General features: G+C 48.0%; 2 protein-coding genes across 2 annotated transcripts in view; both read right to left on the reverse strand.

Moving 5' to 3' along the window:
* PLIN1 (perilipin 1) overlaps nucleotides 1-10,432 on the reverse strand; it is a 24,444-nt gene extending 14,012 nt beyond the window's left edge. The window contains exons 1-9 of the mRNA XM_008565827.1: nucleotides 10,267-10,432; nucleotides 9,595-9,652; nucleotides 6,241-6,445; nucleotides 4,483-4,565; nucleotides 2,938-3,202; nucleotides 2,456-2,628; nucleotides 1,808-1,996; nucleotides 1,161-1,406; nucleotides 10-138 (exon numbers count right to left, since the gene is read on the reverse strand). Coding sequence (XP_008564049.1) covers nucleotides 10-138; nucleotides 1,161-1,406; nucleotides 1,808-1,996; nucleotides 2,456-2,628; nucleotides 2,938-3,202; nucleotides 4,483-4,565; nucleotides 6,241-6,445; nucleotides 9,595-9,639 — 1,335 coding nt within the window. The 5' untranslated portion in view covers nucleotides 9,640-9,652; nucleotides 10,267-10,432. The remainder of the gene's footprint in view (nucleotides 1-9; nucleotides 139-1,160; nucleotides 1,407-1,807; nucleotides 1,997-2,455; nucleotides 2,629-2,937; nucleotides 3,203-4,482; nucleotides 4,566-6,240; nucleotides 6,446-9,594; nucleotides 9,653-10,266) is intronic.
* Nucleotides 10,433-14,285: 3,853 nt separating this feature from the next.
* PEX11A (peroxisomal biogenesis factor 11 alpha) lies at nucleotides 14,286-19,627 on the reverse strand. Its single transcript, XM_008563033.1, has 3 exons — nucleotides 19,435-19,627; nucleotides 17,147-17,262; nucleotides 14,286-15,169 (listed from the first exon to the last, which is right to left on the reverse strand). Exons 1-3 carry the CDS (start codon nucleotides 19,497-19,499, stop codon nucleotides 14,604-14,606), a joined length of 747 nt encoding a protein of 248 aa, XP_008561255.1. The 5' UTR covers nucleotides 19,500-19,627; the 3' UTR covers nucleotides 14,286-14,603.
* Nucleotides 19,628-19,995: the final 368 nt, after the last annotated feature.

A 19,995-nucleotide genomic window follows, 5' to 3' on the forward strand; every position in this document is an offset into this window, starting at 1 on the left:
GGGGCGCGCCGCGGCCTCCGGGCCGGCGGGCGGCGCCCCCGACCCCCTGCGCTCCGCGCCCCGGCGCTCAGCCTCTGCCGGCGGGTTGTCGATGTCCCGGAATTCACTCTCGGGCTCCATCAGCGACAGCCTGGGGAGCTGAGGGCCCGGCAACAGCGTTAGGGCCCCGGCTTGTCCCTCGTCCCTGAGCCTCCGACCCACTGCCCCTTCGGGGGCCCTCGCCTTCATTCCCGCAGGAACGGCTGTCAGGAGGGCGCAGGCTGGGGTGTAGGACAGCAGGATGGGGGCGCCGCGTAGACCCTGAGGTCCTGCCCACTCTGAGCGTCTCCACGGCCCAGACCCTCAAGCAAGGCAAGCCGGTAACTCCCAAAGTTTCGGGACCCCTTGGGCGGCCCTCAGGGGGACCCTCAATGGGAAGTCAGTGGTTTTCCTAACCTTCCTCATGCCATAGCTGCAGGCTGAGTGCAGCCCACACATTAACCTGGCCATGGTCAAGGTACCCCTGCCTAGGCTTGTTTTGGGCCCAAGGTGAACTCTGGCTGCCAAGACCCCTGGCATGCCTCTTGGTGGGAGTGAGTGACTGAGTAATCCGCCCCCTTGCCAGTTCTAAGGAAGCCTCTGCCCCGACCAGCCCTCTTTGGGCCTGCATAACCTATAACTTGCTCTGGGAAGGGGCCCAGCGGCTCCCAGAGGGATGGCGTTGGTATCTCTTGGGCTTTTCCTGTTGGTGATAGTTGGGATGGGGCTAACTGCTGTCCCCTGGAACTCATGACCCACCACTTAGAGTGCCCTGGGAGCCTCCCTCCAACCTTCATCAGGCAGCAGTATGCAAAACTGCCAAGTCCTACAGCTGGGAGCTGAGGGGGAAGGGCTGAGCCACTGGGGATCCGCAGTCTGATGGAGGGAGACTCCCCCACCAGCAGGTGGAAGGGGGCAGGTGGCAGAGAGGCCTCAGGCCAGGGCCATGGGCCTCTTTATTCTTGGGGCTGGGAGAGAGGCCCCAGTATGTCAAAGGGTTCTGGGGCACTGAGGATTGGAGGAGGGTCTTCAGGGAGCTGGGGAAAAGAAGTGGGGCTGCAGCCCCTTCAGTCAAATTTACTTTATCGGTCCTGTCCAGGCCCCCTTGGGAAAGGGAGGGTTAGCCTGGAGTTGGGACTCACCGGCACGTACTGCACCACTGTGTCCACCACATTGTCAGTAACGCCCTTCAGGGCATCTGATATGGACATGGCTCTTCCCTTGGTCGAGGAGACAGCTCGGGCTGGCATGAGGTGCAGCATCCTCCCTGCTGTACTCAGCATAGTTGTAGGTGCCCATGTCATGGCCAAGACGGTGCTCTGGAGGGCCTTCTGCAGGGTGTGTGCCACATTGCCCAGGAGGCCTTGTGGGCCTGGTAGGGCTGCCACCTGGGGACCATAGCAGGGTCAGCACCCCATGCTCCTTCCCCTCCTCACCAGCCCCAGAACTCCAGGAAAAAGCATGTGGACACCAAATTGAAGAAACTTTGGGTATGGCTCTGCCACGAGCTGTGTGGCCTTGGGCAGGTCACTTCCCCTCTTTGAACCTCAGTTTCTTCATCTGCAAAATGGGGCCATAATCTCTGCCCTGCCTATTTTATGGGGTATAGTGAAGATCAGCTGATAGAGTGACATGGAAGTCCTTTGTTAGCTGGATGCTTGAGGGTGGGGGCAGGAGTGCTGCACCCATCGTTGGGTCTGGGGGCAGAGATTCTTATGTCACTTTGTGCCTCTGCTTCTCACCCCCTCTGTAGGTTGTAGGACCTCAAGGCTCCCACTCTCTCCCTCACCTCACTGAACTTGTTTTCCTTGGTCTCCAATTCTTCCTCCTCCTCCGTCTCCTCTTCTTCTGTGTCCGTCTGGTCATCATGGTTCTCCTGGGTGGCAGTGAAACTGTGCAGCCAGGGCACCTGCACCTTGCCCAACTGCTGGGACACCACCTGTACGGCCACTGATGTGCCCCACTGGGCCAGACTGCTCTGAGGGAAGGATGGCAGCAGACCCCTGGCTTCACAGCCCCTGCTGAAGGCCAGGGGGCCCCAGCAGCCAAAGCCCCTTGCTCCCAGGGTCAGGGGTCGGGGTGGTGAACAGGGTCTGGGACCAGCAGACTTTTCTTAAAACTTTTTATTGAGGATAACTTATGAATTTTACAAGTACACACCTGTGTAACTACTGCCAATAAGATATAGACCATTTTCAACACCCTGTGCCACCACCCAGGCCACATTGCCTTGAGAGTGACCACAGTTCTGGCCTCTATCACCATGCATTCATTAGCTCTCACCCCTCTTACAGCCTCTTATCCTTAGACCTAAAGTACCAGCCCAGTTTGGAAGAGAGATTGTTTCCAGCACAGGAGGGGGTGTCAGGTCAGGGCTGGGAGGGAACGGGAGGCCCACAGTGCTCCCGGTCAGTCAGCGGTCAGGGCAGACACTCACCAGGGGTGCCACACCTGGGATCCACATGGCCAAGGCATGGCCCTCCTTCAGCACCCAGGTTGTGGTCTGCATGGTTTGTCGAGAGAGGGTGTTGGCCAGGGCCCCAACTCTGCTCACAAGGGTTGGCTTGCCCTTGGGAGGCTTCTGGGCCTGATGGCGTCCAGGAACAGGCGCTGGACAGGGATTTGGGGGAAAAGAAGGGAAAACAGATCAGAGAGGGACAGAAGAAATCTGGGTGGTGTCTAGGGCTAGAAAACAGTCATCCTAGTTGCACCACAAACTCACTGGTGATTTACACAATGCACTTTCCCTCTTTACAGGGGGGGAAATTACTATGGATCCATCTGAAAATAGCGCTGCACTTTTCGTATTCCAGAGCAGTGGCTGGATGAGCACTTCCTGCCTCCTGCTGATTCCCAGGCAGCGTGAGTGGCCAACTCACTCCCCAGGGTGGGTCAGACAGTCTCCATAATGGCAGGTACCTGACTCATCTCTGGCTGGAGGGAGGAGGAGCTCTACCACCTTCTCAATGCTGCCCAACGCCAAATCAGCCCCTCCAGACGCCAGTCGGCCAGCTCGGGTGTTGGCGGCATATTCCACGGTGTCTTTGGCCACACCCCAGGCAAGCTCACAGCCAGCCAGAGCAGTCCCCAGGACCTTGTCTGAAGTGCTTGAGATGGGCACGCTGATGCTGTTTCTGGCACTGCGGAGGCGGGTGGAGATGGTGTCCTTCAGCTCAGAGGCGATCTGGGGGAAGTTTGGGAGGGGGACAGGCACATGGGTCTCACAGGCCTTACAAAGGCTGCCCTCTCAGGGTCTCAGACCCTGAGCCCAGCTCCCAGGAAGGCCTCATTTAAAGGCCCAGGAGACTGCTACGAATACTGGGGCACCTGGATTAAGCTGGGCTTTAAAGGCAGCGACAGTATGTGAAGAACCCTGTACCAACCACCTAGATCTCCTGGCTTCCTCATACCCCATCACTGCCTGTGAGGATCCTACCTGTCCTGCAAGGATGGCCCCAAAGGCCTCCTCCTTGGTGTACCTGTCCTGATACTCTCATGCACCAAGGCATCTCTTCTTCCAAATTCCTGCACTGTTTCCTCTGTTCCTCCCTCAGAATGCTGGCCACACTTCCATCTGCATTTATATTGATTTATAGAATCGTTGATCTTCCTACAAGCTCTGCATTGAAATAGTTGGCCTTTCTCTTCATTAGCCTGGGAGCTCCTTTGTGACAAAGACGTTGCCCTTTATCTGGAAAATGGGGAGTGAAGACACAAGCCTCAGAGCCAAACTGACCTACTCTCATGTGGTCTCCACCTAAAGCTGTGTGGCTAGGGGGAAGCCACTAGTTTTGTTGACTGTACAATGCGGGTAACAACCCCTATGCCAGGGGGCTGGTGAGAGAATAAATGAGAGGGCTCTATAAAGCACATGTCATGGCCCCTAGCATGGGGTAGGGCTCAGTAAATGTCTGTGCAATGGGTAGATGGTTGTCAGTGAGATGGATGAGGTCAGAGACTGAAGCTTGTTCCCCAAAAGCACCTAACATGGGCCCTTACCACAGCAACTACCCAATAAATGTGTAGCCAGGTGAAGTGACTTATTCAGTTTCATGGTCCATAAAGGATTGAATTTTGAGGACATGTGACTGCAATCCTGGGATCCCAATGACTGTGACCCATGATCTTAGGCAACTGTAGTCACCAAGTAGTCTAGGACAGGCCCATGAAGCCCCAGCTCCCAGGACAGGGTATCAGGAGGCCATGGGACTCACCCTGAGCTCCTGTTTGAGTTTGCCTCTGGACTAGTGCCTGCCGGTCCCAGAAACCACACCTCCATGAGGCTCCACAGGGAGAGGAAGAGCCCAGTGTGAGGCCTTAGGGGCAGGCAGCCTCCACCAGCCTTGGAGGGCACATGCCACAGAAACAGAGACTCTCAGTCATAGCAGCAACTCCTGTCCTCTCTGGCTGAGAGGCGTAGACAACAGAATATGGGTGAGCATTAGAGAAGAGGGCAGGGCTCACCTTTTCAGGAGGGTACTGGAGGGCTGGGATCTTTTCCTCTAGGTGGTCCAGGCCTCGGCAGGCCAGCTCGTTGGCAGCTGTGACTGGAAGGGAAGGCTACATTGTGGTGAACCCTGCCCCCACTGCGAGAATTTAGCAGTGGCCTCTGTGCCAAGAAAGGTGCCTCGGGACCCTCAAATCCCCAGCCCTGTTGCCTCACAAGCATCTTTGAACCTGAGGCCCCTCACCACCTTTAGCCCCGATTGGCTGCAACTCCTGGAGACCAGGGCCATTTCTTCCATCTGTGCAGGAACTCTGGAGTCAGTCAAACCTGCACTCAAAGCCCAGCCCCCATATCTGCACAGCGTGTGGCTTCAGGCAAGTCACACCTGTCTGAGCCTCAGCTTCCTCGTCTGTAAGATGTAGATTAATGGTGCCTACTTTGCAGGGTCGTGAGCAGGAAGTGGTGGAAACTATGTGAATCACCAACAAATACTGTTCTCTCCCTTGTCCTCCCTCTCCACCAGCGGGGGGCTCTGGGTGAGCATGAGGAAGGAGAACAAAGAGGTGTGAGTGGCAGGTGGGTGGCAGCAGGGCCTTGGGGTTGGGGTCGGGCCTGAGCCTGCTTGGTTCTAGAGGTGACCAACTCCCAGCCACAGCCAGTGCAGGCTCCAGACTGTCCATGGCCCTTCCTTTTAACCACTAGGTGCTGAAATGGAAAACAGGAGGAAGAGGTCACAGGAGAGAAAAAGGAATTGCCCCCAGAGAGCGGGCAAACGCCAGAGAATGCCAATGCTTGAAGGGGATACTGCCCAGGGGCTGCCGAGCACATCAGCTCTGCAGTCGTGGTCACGGCAGTTACAGTGTTAGTGGAGGTTTATAGGGAATCTTTTACATATTCTTTCCCCAGATATCTTCTTCTTCACAAAGTTCTTGAGCAGCAGAGTCCAGCTGGCTTGGCTGTCTTCTGACTGGGCAGAATGAGACCCCGGGAAATCATTTAAGGAACTTGCAGGAAGGGAGGCTAGCCCAGCACCCGAGTCTTCTTGACATCTGCCCTGTTTGCTGTGTGGAATCCTCAGATACCCACAATTCTGTAATTAGGACAGTGGAATGAGCTAGATTTCTCAGCACTGCTGGGATTTTCCTCAGCCCTGTCAAGAGCCCCGACTTGAAGACCGTATTTTCTGATGGGGCAAAGCTATTTGAATGGGACCCATCAGGCGAGGTGGGCATGGACAGTTGCCTTCCACCTCTAGGGCCCTGGCTGGTAGCTCTCTGCTGCCCCCTCCTGTCACCAGCCAGTACCATCAGCTGCGGATGGGCCCAGAGGGCTTCCCCTCTCCCTCCATGCCCTCCAGCCCTGCCAGGCCAGCCCTAGTGCCTGCTACCTCTGTCTTTGTGCCAGACTCTGCTAGTTCTTGCTGCTGCTGCTTGATTTGGAGCAAGAGTGGCTTCTGGTTTGCCACGGGGTCCACTCTCACCATCGCCCACATAGCTCTGTCCATCCCTCCCCACTGCAAGTTTTTTGGCCCATCATTGTTATCCTAGAAAAATGCCAGCTGAGCTACGGATGGGGCATCTATGGATGAAAAGAGATCTGTATCTATATCTGTATTTGTACTTTATAGATGACAAGATCATGTAAGGGGATGTAGGCAGCTAGTTAGGCAATCAGGCAGACAGGCAAGCAAGTTATCAGACGATCAGACAGACTGGCAGGTGGGCAGTGAGCACCAGTGAACAGGCAGGCAGCCACTGAGTGCTGCAAGGACTCACACTGGGTGGACAGCCTGCGGACCACTGGCTCCATGCTCCAGGCAGCCAAGCTGCTGGCACTCTGCACGCCCTTCTCATAGGCATTGCACACAGAGGCCACCAGCGGGTGGGCTTCCTTGGTGCTGGTGTAGGTCTTTTGGAAGCACTCACAGGTACCACTCACCACCGGCAGCTGTAGGACCCGTTGTAGCACATTCTCCTGTTCCTGGCATGGAGGGAATGCATTCAAGTTATCCCACTTCCCTCTCCTGCTTCCTGGGAAGGCAGCCCCAGAGTCATGGATCCCAATGGCGAGGCTAGCCTGAGTCCAAGTGACCTGGGAGGAACCAAGGTCAAAGAGGTCTCCGGGTGCTCTGGTCATGGGGCCCTGAGGGAGCCCCCAGGGAAAACAAGAGCCATCCTGCCATGCTGCCACGATCCAGGCTCTGGGGAGCAGCCTGAGGCAATCTCTCCATTCTCCAGGAGCCAAGCCTGATCCCAGCCCCCCATTCCAGCCTTCCCCACTCAAGCGTACGAATAGAGAGCAACTGTTAACATACCTGTCAAGAGTCTTAGTCCACCTTCAATTGGTGGTGCCATCTAAACACTTTCCTGGTCTTTCTGAGGTACTGCCTCCTGCCTGTGTATGCTGGTCCCAGCACCTAGAATGTTCACCTTTCCTCCCGTCTCCCTTTCTGCTCGATGGAATGCAATTCCCTCAAGACTCGGCTTGACTTCTGTGAAGCTTCCTGACTCTCCTTCCTCACATCAGAAGCCGCTGCTACCTTCCCTGGGCTGTCTCTACATTCATTATGTGCGTATTTGTCTCTTTCTCTTGTTGACTGTCATCTCTGTTTCCCCAGTGCCTAGCCTGGAGTGTGCCCCAGTAATGCTAGTTGAATAAATGAATCACAGGGAAGCACCTAGCACAATGTGTAAGTGTAGATCTGCCCAACTACACACAATCACAGAATCTTAGGTTTCCAGGGGCTCTGCAGCTAGAATCCTTTCCAGACTATGCTAGACTCTGGTATTTGGATGTCTCCTTGGATGGGAGCTCTCCCCCTCACAGAGTGGCCTGTGCCCCTTGTTGGACAGCTTTGCTGAACTGAAATCTGCCTCCACCCACTGTCCCACCTCTGGCCTCTGGAACAACACTGAGAGAATCTATTTCATAACTCATGGGTTGGCCCTTCACATATTTAAAGTCAAATGTCTCCCTTTAGAGATCCCTTCTCCAAGCTAAATAGTTCCAGTTCCTAACTTAGTTTACAAATGACTTACACCAGGGTCTGGTGACCCCTCCTCTGGACATGCTACAATTTGGCATTGTCTTTCTCAAAAATATAGCACTCAAACTTGAAGACAATGCTTCAGGTGTGGTCTGAGCATGCAGGGTATAGTGGAACCATCATTTCTCATTATTGGGGTGCTGTGCTTTATTAACAAACAACTTTGGCAGCAGTCACATAATTAAACTTTAAGTCACCTAGTGAAAAAACACTGGTCTTTTTTTTTTTTTTTTTGTCCTTTTTTTTGTCTTTTTTTGTGACCGGCAATGGATTGCAACCCTCAGTGTTGCGCCCGTACCGGACCGGGACCGGCAATGGGATCACAACCCTCAGTGTTGCGACCGCACCTCGCTCAGCCAGTGAGCCGCCGGTCTGAATGTGGGATCCGAACCCTCGGCGGGAGTGCCGCCGTGCTTCCCAAGCGGCGCACTGTAGCAGTGCGCCACCGGGCCGGCCCAAAAAACACTGGTCTTTAAGTAAAATAACAGAGTCTAGTCATGCAGAGGGAAACAACATTTACTAGGTATCATTATGTTCCAGGCACTGGTCTGGGTGCCTTGGTGACATGACCTCAACTAAGGTGTAATAACAACCCTCTGAGGTCAGCATTATCACCACCACTTTGCCAATGAGAAGACTGAGATTGAAAGACTTAAAGTGATTTACCTAAGATCACACAGCTAGTAAGTAGCAGAGCTAGGACTCCAACTCAGGTCTGAAATGGCATATCTGGGATTTGCTTCAAAATAAAATAAGGCAGAGGACTCGACAAGGGTGAGGATGAAGCAGGATTGGCCACAGATTCATGGTTGTTGGAGCTAATAAAGGATACACGGGGCTTTAATACAGTCTTCTGTCTATCCTTATTAATGTTAAGAATTCTCCACAGGGCCGGCCCGTGGCTCGCTCGGTAGAGTGCAGTGCTGATAACACCAAGGCCACGGGTTCGGATCCCATATAGGGATGGCCGGTTCGCTCACTGGCTGAGCGTGGTGCTGACAACACCAAGTCAAGGGTTAAGATCCCCTTACCGGTCATCTTAAAAAAAAAAAAAAAAGAATTCTCCACATAAAAAGGAAAAAGAGGAAACTCTCCAGGTCTGATTCAGACACTTGAACTCTCTTTGTGGCTTTGAATTTGACATAGTGGCATGGTTCTACTCTGGAGGAGAGGACCCAGCCTGTTCAGTTTGTAGGAGGCTGAGTTAGAAGACCTATCCAGGAGACCCACAGATACACTAGACAGAGCAGCCACAATATTTTATTTTAGCTTTTCATCCCCTGAAGGACAGAGCCTTCAGGGTTTGTTTTAGACAAAGCCAAAGATGAAAAGAAATCCTGGCAGGAAGTAAACCATCTGTTAGGATGGCTTTACTATGCACTTCACCATTTTATGCCACTCTGTGTTCTTAGTACAAAGGTTAGTTAAAGCCTAACTTGGGACAAAATGGGTATTGTACAGGTTCATAATTTTTACATTTCATTAACTATCTGAACTGTGCCCAAATCGGAGAGGCCTTGCCAGGAGTCATCAAGCACACCTAAAAGCATCAAAATCGCTCCGAGTCACAGTGAAAACCAGGTCAGAGATACAACTCTGGACAAACTGAACATCCAACCCACTCCCACACACAGCAGCACAGGCTGTGCACCCTCGAACTTCAGGAGGTGCTGTTTACTGTATGAATGACGCTGGAGTTGCAGCGTGCAGTGGCTCTGCACTGGATAGACCTGCAGCTGAGCGGTGGACCGGGCATGGGCTTCTGCTTCAGGGTTTAGAACATAGTAGCGTCCTTCCTCTCCATTCTCCCCTACACCCCCAGCCAGTATTTTGGTTCTTTTTCTCCAAGGTGCTCAGTTTTTAATAGGCATCTTCCCACCCCCCAGATCCTCCAAAGCCTCTTGTAAAAGGTAGTGAGGGCAAGAATAACTAAGACATGGTGGTCAATGAATTAGGATTATAATTTAGACATATCTTGCTCTAAGTCCCCTGAATCCTCCCCTGCTCCTCGCCCACTCCTCCCTGCTCCTTCTTCCTCCCTCAGTCGTCCATGCCCTGTCTCTTATGAGCCCAAGTTACTTACAGGGAAGTCTCCATCCGGCAAGGTTGGGCTCCCGTTGACTGCCATCTAGCTCTTCAGGCTGTAAAGCAGAGAGTCCCAGGTTCATCAGAAGCCCCCAGGCTTGAGATCCCCACAGGGTCAGTTCCTTACCTCTCATGGCCACCAACTGGACCCAGGCTGTCTGGGAGCCCAATTACCCTGAGCAGAAGGTATTAGGTTGGAGGGTGAATGTCACACATAAGAGGGTACCTCTTAGAGTCCCACATCAATGAGTTTCTCCACTACCTACCTGTCAAGATTGATGTTTCTTATAAGGTTTCAGGGTAAAAAATAACAAATGCAGGTAACCATAGAGATAAAAGGTTTTAGATGAAGTCTTGGGACTCTTAAATGAGGGTTCAAAAGAGACTAAAAGAACAAGTTCCAGGTTTAGATTTTGTTTGGTTTTGTTTAATGAAAAAGCTCTGGGTAATCCTCTATTTCTAAACAAGCATATCTACTAGTCCTTCCCTCTATGCACAGCCAGGTGAGAAATCAGTCACTCTTAAAACCAGCTATTTCGCCTGCATTCTGGAAAATATAGTGTCTCCAGAATAGCTACTCTACATTCATGGTCATTCACCTTCAATCTCTCCCTCAGTGGTTTCCCTGCAGGTCTCTTCATCCCCAGTAAAATCCCCAAGAGGCCCTTACCCTCAACTTCTCCCCTTCAATGCTCATAAACAAGCCAGGTAAGGTGGGTACCCCGGACTCCCACACTCACTCCAGCTGACCACTGCCTCAGTCTCACAGAGTCCAGGCTGCAGAGCGTCTCCTCAGGCAGAAACAATTCTAGTCACTCCAGGGAGTCTTGGGCAATGCTCCTAACGCCTCCCAGCTAGAGAAGACAGGAAGAGAAAGCTGGGTCATCCAGTTGCCATGGTTATTTGACCCAGGGTTCCTTAGACATATTCTAACTTCTGTGAGGACATTTAGCCAATAAAGAGGGAGATCACAGAGCTGAAGGATATCCAGGCTCAAATGACTTATTATTCCAGAACCATGAAGCATCAGTTCTGTAACATTTCTGGCCTTCAATTAACAAAAAACTACTTTGCAGAGAGAAGCTATTGGGATGTGTCATGAAACTCGTAAGCTCTAAAGTTCTATATAATTCTGTAATCTTTGGCTCCTTTTCCACAGAGGGTTCTGTGGGTTTTCAACCCACTTCTTCCATCCTTTCCTTTTTATTTTAAAAAGATGACTGGTAAGGGGATCTTAACCCTTGACTTGGTGTTGTCAGCACCACGCTCTCCCAAGTGAGCTGACCGGCCATCCTATATGGGATCCGAACCCGTGGCCTTGGTGTTATCAGCACCACACCGGCCCTTCCATCCTTTCTTATTTACAAGCAAAGGTGACTGTTCAACAGTAAGATTTAAACCCACCCGGGACAGAGCTCACTTGAATATACTAGTCTTTGATTACGGAGATAAACTGCTCTCGATGAAGAGACAGAGCTGCAGGTTGAGTCCTTAACAATCTAGCCTAATTCCTAGAGTTCAAGAAAATTTATCGAACTTTACCTGGCCCAAGATGCCGTCAGAATGAACAGTGGGAGAGCCAACTGGATTTTATTCTCCTAAGACTCAAGAAGAGACAGTGTTCACCAAGGTTTTTTTCTTTTGTTGTATTTTCTAATTTTGTGGGGTTTTTAAAATTTTTTGTTATATTTTTTATTTTTTTACTTTATTACCAAGATTTTATTAGTCAATAGCACCCAGACAACCAAGAACTATCACCTCTCATCCCTTGCTTAGCAAGGACTCAAGAACAAGCCCAAGTTCTAGTTCTTGGCTTCCAAGATGATGGAGCGTGGTCTAAGCCATAGTTTTTTGTTTTTGTTTTTGTTTTTTTTTTTAAAAAGATGACCGGTAAGGGGATCTTAACCCTTGACTTGGTGTTGTCAGCACCACGCTCACCCAGTGAGCGAACCGGCCATCCCTATATGGGATCCGAACCCGTGGCCTTGGTGTTATCAGCACCGCACTCTCCCGAGTGAGCCACGGGCCGGCCCTAAGCCATAGTTTTCACATTGTCTAAGAAGGGCCTCCTTAAAATGGAAAATAGGAAGACAACACTTATTTTCCCTGTCGCTGGTGGAACTATATGTACTGTTGGCTCTCTAAGTTGTATGCTGTGAGCAGCAGGAGAAAGAGGCAGGTGGGGAGAAACAGTACTTTATAACATATCCTTGGTAATAAATTCTGTATCTGTGATAAAGGAGGGAATGAGAAGTCAGGAAAGGGAGGAGAGGGTCCAGCAGGGAGCCTCCAAAAGGAGTAATAAGCATGTGATACATTTAATACTTATTGATCCCACCTGGCCTTTTAAAATATAAGACAGTGATGGAGAGAAAGGGAAGTATCTAAAGAAGTAGTCTCTGCCCTCACTTCAAAGTTCAGGCAGCAACCTGGGCCAAAGGGCAGTTTTCAGCCTTTGGAGTGGTGGCTTTGGGCCAGAGGGAGTATCGGGCTCTGTGCCTGAGAGCTCCACTGACAAAGCTGGCCCTTTGGCCGCTTCAGCTGGGAGTCCAGAATGTGGGTGAGAGGTGAGAAGTGGCGAAAGGGCCTAAGAGAGTCCCGAGGGAAGAGGAAGAGTCAGTTTTCCAGCAGCAGCTTGCGGGGCATAGGGTGACTTGTATTCTTCCCTTCCCCATCCCCACCTGCTCCCCCCACACTCTACCACCTCGTGAGAGCAGGGACCCTGGTCATCTTGTTCACAAGCGGATCCCCAAAGCTAAGCATGACAATCAAACATTCGTCGTTAAATAAGTTCTCAGGCTACAGTGTTCGGTTGTGAATGTGCGGGCCTGTTCCTCTATTAGGAACTTTGGTTTTCAGAATCTTTCATGGATGTGGAGCCTCTGGGGAAAGGAGGGTTAGTTAGAAAAGAGAAACATGCACAGGGAGACGGTACCAGGGCACCATTAAGGTTTACACAATTTCTAGAAGAGGGGGCATCTCCCAGTCTTCCCACCACCCACCCTAACTTGCAGAGGATGAAAGTACCAAGATGGATTAGGACCATAACGCATCGCCACAAATTCAAGACAAACTTCTTCAGGCAGAGGTCAGACAACTAGTGACAGGACTACTGGAGAGCACTCTCCAGGGCAGCAGTCTAGATGAGATCAACTTAGAGTTCCCTCTCAACGCAGAGGTTCTGCTTCTAAATCTTTCCTCACCATCTTCCTCAGCCTGTATCTTCCAGCCCAGAGCTCACTCCACCTACTGTGTAGACTCTGATTAAGGATTATCCGCTGGATTCTCCATTCCCAGAACACATTCACAGATACATGAGTCAATTTTGTCTAGAAATTTATTGAATATAATTAATCTATTACAGTACAGGATCTGGACAAGGTAAAAGGTTATATAAACTTTCATTTATTTACGTTTGGTGGCTGTCCAATACAGGGATCCAAACCCTTGACCTTGGTGTTATAACACCTTGCTCTAACTGAGCTAACTGGCCAGCCCTAAACTTTTTATTTACCCTGATCTAGCAGCTTTCATTTCTCTTGAAATTCCCGAAAAGTTCTTTCTCAGATCCCATATCTTGATTGGTCTCTTTAGAAACAGAGCACCAACAACCTGAGTCTACTTGTTAAGAATCTGAATTACATTTATGTGAAATTTAATTTATTCAATGCATGTTTCTTTTCTCACTTCCATTAGACAAATGACATGGCTTCACTGGTAGAACTGATACTAGCCTCCTACCTGCTGGCATCCTATTTCTCCATTTCACTCCCTCACACTGAGAAATCTTGCATGACACCCAAGATGGGAAGCAGCACAAGCAAATATCATTGACTCAATATGCCAGTGTTCTCTCCACTAGCTCCTTACTGCTCTTTCCCACCTCCCCCAACCACCCTACCAATAAGAAGTCTGATTTTTCATAGAAAATTGTGACCCTCCTACATTCACAGAATATTTATGAATTTTTCTTAACTGTATAAATTTAGATGAAAATTAATATAGAATTGTCCAAACTGTTATAAGGCTTTAAGTAAGACAATCTAGCTAAGTCTAGATAGTTTTAATTTTTGTAGAATATAAACCACTGACCAATGAAAGTTCCAAAATTCGGAAGGGTAAGAGGCAAAAGGCACAGGATTCTGGAGACTCTCACACTTCTACTCAATCATGAAGGCAGTGAAATATCATGGAAAGAACACTGGATTGGGAATCAGAGGAATAAGGTTCTGGCCTCGGTTGCCTTTTTTTTCAGCATCACTTTCCTTACCTGTCGCAGACTACAGACAGGCATCCATGTGACTCTCCACCTATTTTTACTTCAAGTCCCTTCTGTCTGCTTCTAATTTTCACTTTCTCACTGCACTACCTAAAGACCTCTCCCTGTAGACACAATTTATACCACAAAGGAGCCTGATGCTTTTCTGACTTTACTTTGCAGCAGAGCAAGGCCACGGAATGAAGGGATGGTAGGGCTAACAAGTTCAGAGGCTACAAGCCCAGCTCCCCTCCATCCTGCTACTGACATCTATTGGGGGTGGGGGTGGGGGAGTGACTGCCAGAGAAAAAAGGGGCCTCTACCAGATCTGAGAGTGCCATGCATCAGACCTACTGAAGTCATCCAAACCAATCATCCATACAACCCAAAGCTTACTGTACATTAGTGTTCACTTATTAGTTTGATTGGTCTTTTCCAATTTTTTTTCCTTTCAATTTTTATTCACTTAGCTCCTACTACGTACATAAAAGATGCTCGATAATTGTTAAATGAAGAGAAAATATTCAGAAATTCAGAAGTCACTCTAGTACTCTAAAAAACATACATAAATCATCATGCTTCCCGCTTCTCCATTCTTGGCCCCACCTCTGCTCACATCACAGGCCCCTAAATGTTCATGTGAACAAGAACTCGAGTACAGTATGGCATGGTCTGTGACTAATGCAAATGTCCACTCCACTAAGAAGCCATCTTTTAAAGCTAGTACTAGTCCTCAGCCTAAAAACACCCTAGCGGATCTTCAGCTTCATTTGAGGATATACCATGGTGATGATGCCTGCTATAGAAGACAAAAGACCTCCAAGTCCAACGACGCCAGGATTGGACTTATAGATCCCCAGCTGGTCCAAAGGGTTCAGGATATCACAGAAGTTCTTCACTGTGTCCAGGAGCAAGGGAGGATGCTGCTTCAGAGATTGGAATAAGAGAAGGAGAAAGGACTGGAGCCATTCTGTTTCCTCATCAGCCACACTGTGCCCAAGAGGATCCTGGGATTTCTCCCTCTTTGCCCTGTCGTGTGCAATCCGTTCCATCTGCAGGGAGATTTCATACAGATCCCTGACGAGGTTCAGCAGGAGAGAATAGTAGTAGTGGCGGGCAGCCCACATTTGCCATTTCTCTTTGTTGATGCCAGAGGTGAGGCCTACACTCCTCACCCAGAGGATGGTGTCACAGATGAAATAAATCACACGGTTCAGGTTGGCTAATGTTAGGCATAAGCGGGGTACCAGGTCAGTGGCATGAATGCTCTGCTCAGTCACCTGTACAGCATGTACCACATTGCCTAGTCTGAACCCTGCAAGAAGAACCCACAACAGTTAACAGTTATTTATTAGTAAGAAATGGGAAGCCAGAATCTCCATATCAGGGTGAGGAGCTGGCACTGGTTTTTTATAATTGAGTCACTTGAGGCTCAGCCTCTACTCAGCAAAGAATTTCACAGTATGCTAAGGACACCTAAAATGATTCTGGAAGGCACAAAAGACAGTGACTCTTTAAATCTATCTCCTCCATTCCAGTGACCATCTTTACACTGACTGACAGCATACTCCAGGCAAGGTCCACCATGAGTGTGGATATTATATTTGAATGTAATTTGAATATTACCAGCTACACTTCTTTAGAAGGAAGGTACTATGATAACATGAACTCCAGATGCAACATTCTGTTGGAGAGTCTGATGCCTTACATTTTATATACTTTCCAGACAAAAGATTGCCTTTTAAAAAACACCAGTATCATTCTGCCATTTCTGTGGTCCAAACTCCCTTTGGCTACCTACTGTCAAGAAAACAAAATAGAGATGGTAGGATTTAGTGGATAGAATAATTAATAATACTGTCGCGTGTGGCTCCTGGTTGAATGAAATCAATGCTCTTATGTGAGCATGTAATTCAATTAATCAGGGATGCATCGATCAACAAGTATTTACTGAGCACCTACTAAGAATGGGTTATAGTCCTAAATATTTTGGAGGACACAAAAGAAATACTTTTCCTTAAAGGACTATACCTTAGACCTTGTACGTGTTCAGAAGCTATTCTCAGAAAGCTTATAAGCTCAGAAAATGTTTGGCATTATTTCATCTAGAATAACACAAAACAGTATATGTAATGATTGTTCCAGTAAGTGAATTCTGAGTTTTAGTTCTGACTCTTGCACTAACTGTCTGAATGACCTTAGATAAGCCTCTCCTGGACTTCAGAGACTCTAAAGGACTTTTGAGCTCCAACATTCTAAAGAATCTAAAAATCTAATCTCTAATCTTGGCCTTGAAAGCCATCCAGAAAAGCTTACCCCACCTTGCCATTCCTCTGCTTGAGAACTTAATTCTTCTCTCTGTCAAACTAGTCTCCTAGTTTGACATTGATCCTCCCATACGATGGTTTTTTCATAACAGTTCTGAGCCTTTACTGGAGGAGACCGCCCTCCAAGAATACTCTCCTTCCTTCTCTCTAGTCACACCTCAAATTCCACCTCCTCCAAAATACTTTCTTGTCCTCTACCTCACCCAACATATTTGGCACTGAATGTTGTATTATTATTTACAGCACGTGATCTTATTTGTCCCATAAGGCTCAGAATTGTATCTGTATGAAGTAGGTGTTCAAAAACAACTGATCACTACGTGATGCTCTATATTCTATTCTAACACCTCTGCTAACCTACTGTAACAACAGCTGGTTCTCATCAAAGAACGAGGAGTCAGGCATGCAATTGCTATGAGAAGTATGGGACTTCCCAGTATGATTTATTATTAAAGTGAATTAAATGAATACAAAACACTGACTTCGCTTTTTGCCTTTAACATGAAATCATCCCACAAATGGTCTAAGAAAATGTATCCATCCACCTCCTCTAGCAAATCCTCAAAAGAAGGGAATAAAGTAGGTGGTCCAGGATATAGCTATTCTGTTCTTCTATGGAACAAAAGGGCTTGTAGGAACCAGAAGCTCATGTCAGAGCTTCACAAAACATTTTGAGTTTCTAAGAACTAAAGGTGAACTAATACACTGTATGTCCCATTGGTTATGATTAAGCACAAAGATATGGTATAGCACCAAATGTGAATATAGAAAGGTGTTTGTGAATGGTCTGCAGCAACACATTCAACCTTTTGGGCCTGTTGTTCCAAGAGGACAGCCTTACTGGTTGATTTCATCAAACTTGATCGACTAGAAATTAATGTCCTAGAAAGTATTTCGTGAATTAGTGCTTGAGGCTGAGGGTTCTAAACCAGGAGCCACTGTCCCTCAAGAGACAGGGTACTTACATTTACGACCAGTGCTCACACTGGACTCCAGTTTCTTGAGCTTCATTACCACCTTCTCTTTGCCAGCTTTAGGCTCTAACAAATATCTAAGCAACATGCATGTGTATTGAGTGGCTCTGAAATGGAAAAAAAATGAGAATGATTTACAATCCAAATAAAAGTTTATTCATGAAATAAAGAAAAGAGAAACATATCGTACTAAAGGTAAACTCATGCAGTAGCTGTTAAAAGGGCAAAATTCTGCAACAGTTATCCCACAGGAAGGCCAAAGGGTAAAAGGAGTGATGAAATGCAACACAAAGGTAATGAAAGAGAATTATACAATAACACAGTGAACAGCCCCCCAAAAGGCCTTTGCTGGCACAGAGAAATGGCTATAGTCAAAGCAGGAAACTGCACAAAAATCTCCCTCATGTTAAGTCAGCAAAGATCCGTACTCTTGATCTTCTCCAATGTAAAATGATTTTCAGATTTCTAAAATAAACTTTTCTACCATGTTGTTAACCTACTACTTATGTGACAGGACACCAACCAAATCAGAACCAAATGAAATGTCAACAGTTTGAACACTGTTTAATTGTTTATAAAGGACAAAATACACACCAGTACACAAATTAGTATAGATACGTTTTCATATTTCTCTTTTAAAACGAATTAGTATTTTACATATAATACAGGCAGAATCCTGTTTTAAAATAGCATATATTCAATAAGGTGATTATTGTCATGCCTACAAATAACAATGACTTACTGATAAAATATAATACATGAGAAATTTTAAATCACAAAGTCAAACATCCAAATGCATTTGGCAGGCTATTTAATAAAGTGCCTAGTTCCTACTGTCCTGTAACTGTATTTGAATCCCTTTAAACTATTATTATTTTATATATTATAAAATATATACTATAAATCATATTCATTATTATTTATTATGCTATTATATTATTCTCAATAAAAATGTGGCACATTTTCCAAAATGGTGAACTTGTTCATGGGAATGAAGTAAAAAGAGAAAACAGGAATCATAAACAATCTCTCTTTTTTTAGTATGCTTCCTGGCTAGAGGGCTCAAGCTGGGCGTGTTAATGAATCTCTCTTTCTCAAATCTAGTCTAATAATAGGAGTCAGGCTGGCAGGTTAACTCAGTTGGTTAGAACCTGGTGTTGATAACATCGAGGTCCAAAGTTTGATCCCTGTACTGGCTAGCCGCCAAAAAGAAAAAAAAAAAAAAGGAATCCGTCCAAAAACAGACATTATTTTATAAATGCCAGTTTGGTCATAGAGATTATATATAGATCAAGGAGGTTGGGAAATGAATGCCAGAGATCTCAGATTTTGCTGAATAAGTATGTCCTAAATGATTATTATTATTTTATTAAACAACCTATTTGATAAACCCTGCAGAGTACATTTTGGGTATGCTGGAATTATAGGTTTCTATTTTAATAAAGTTTGTGTACAATGCAACCATTTTGACAATCTATTAGATTAATTAGAAAGTCATTATGGCTTAGTAGCTGTGTGGATTTGAATTTCTCAGCTCTGCCACTTAGTACCTATTAACCTTCTTCTGCTATAGTTTACCCTTCGTGAAATGGGGAAATTTAGAATATCCACTTCATAGGGTTGTAATGAGGGTTAAATAAGTTAATAGCTGCAAAACACTGAGAACAATACCTGGCATAAAATAATGAGGCTTCCCAAAGTCTCATTATTGGGACTATTCTTTTCGGTCTGTTTGTATGAGCACGTGTGCACCCAGAAGAGAAGGAACGGCTATTAAATAAAACCCCAACTATTTTTCTATGATTAAGCAAGAATCAACCAAATCGCCAAAAGAAACATCACGAACTAGTACTGTATTATTATTATTATTATTTTTTAAATAAAAAGATGACCGGTAAGTGGATCTTAACCCTTGACTTGGTGTTGTCAGCACCACGCTCACCCAGTGAGCTAACCGGCCATCCCTATATGGGATCCGAACCCGTGGCCCTGTTATCAGCACCGCACTCTCCCGAGTGAGCCACGGGCCGGCCTAGTACTGTATTAATATTAAAGCCACAATCTCTCTTTGATGTTTTCAGTAGCACAGCATGTACCTTAGAGGTGCGGTTAGTTCTGAGACTCTTCCCCCCTGTATTCCCCTCCGTGGGAGCCGGCGGCGTGCTTCCTGCTTCGATCCACTGGTCTACTACCTCCTCCTTCTCCGGGTGCAGGAGAAGAGGGACTCGAGTACGGGGGCGGTGCGATAAACGGGTGGAGGTCGCGGGCACCCGACTCACCTGAAGAGTCGGTCCCGGCCCTGGGTCTGGTTGGTGAAGCGGGTGAAGGCGTCCATGGCGTCCATGGCGCCCAGTCCAAGGCCACGTGTGACACCGTTGTCTCTGTGTCCTCTGGGGCGCCGGTGGGTCTCCGGGGAGGGTCGGTATCAGAGAACAGGCCAGGCTGCTCGGACTAGGACTCTCCGGCCCCCGTGGGGGCGGGCACGCCTCTCGAAGAGAGACTTCGCGGGCTTCCGGTCGGAACCGGAAGTGGTGGTTACTAAGGCGACACTAAGGCGACGCCAAGCCGGCCAGGTGAGCGGAACTTAGGCTCCTACCCTTGGGTGCCGCGGTCCCTCTGGTGTTTCTTGGGACTCCCCTTTACCTGTAGAACCTTCTAGTGGAGGCTCTGAGGGGGCCCGTCTCCCCAGCCTCAGGCGCTCCCGGGACGCCTCGTGCCTGCACTTAGCTCCCGGGTACTCGGGTCCCAGGTGGAATCCTGAATGGTCTCTCCAGCCTGAGAGCTCCCCCGATCCTTTGCTTGTGGACGGTGTGGGCTAATAATTTCCCAGAGCCATGCCT

Source organism: Galeopterus variegatus, unplaced genomic scaffold (assembly GCF_000696425.1).
Source record: "Galeopterus variegatus unplaced genomic scaffold, G_variegatus-3.0.2 Scaffold14, whole genome shotgun sequence".
In the NCBI taxonomy this organism is placed as follows: domain Eukaryota; kingdom Metazoa; phylum Chordata; class Mammalia; order Dermoptera; family Cynocephalidae; genus Galeopterus; species Galeopterus variegatus.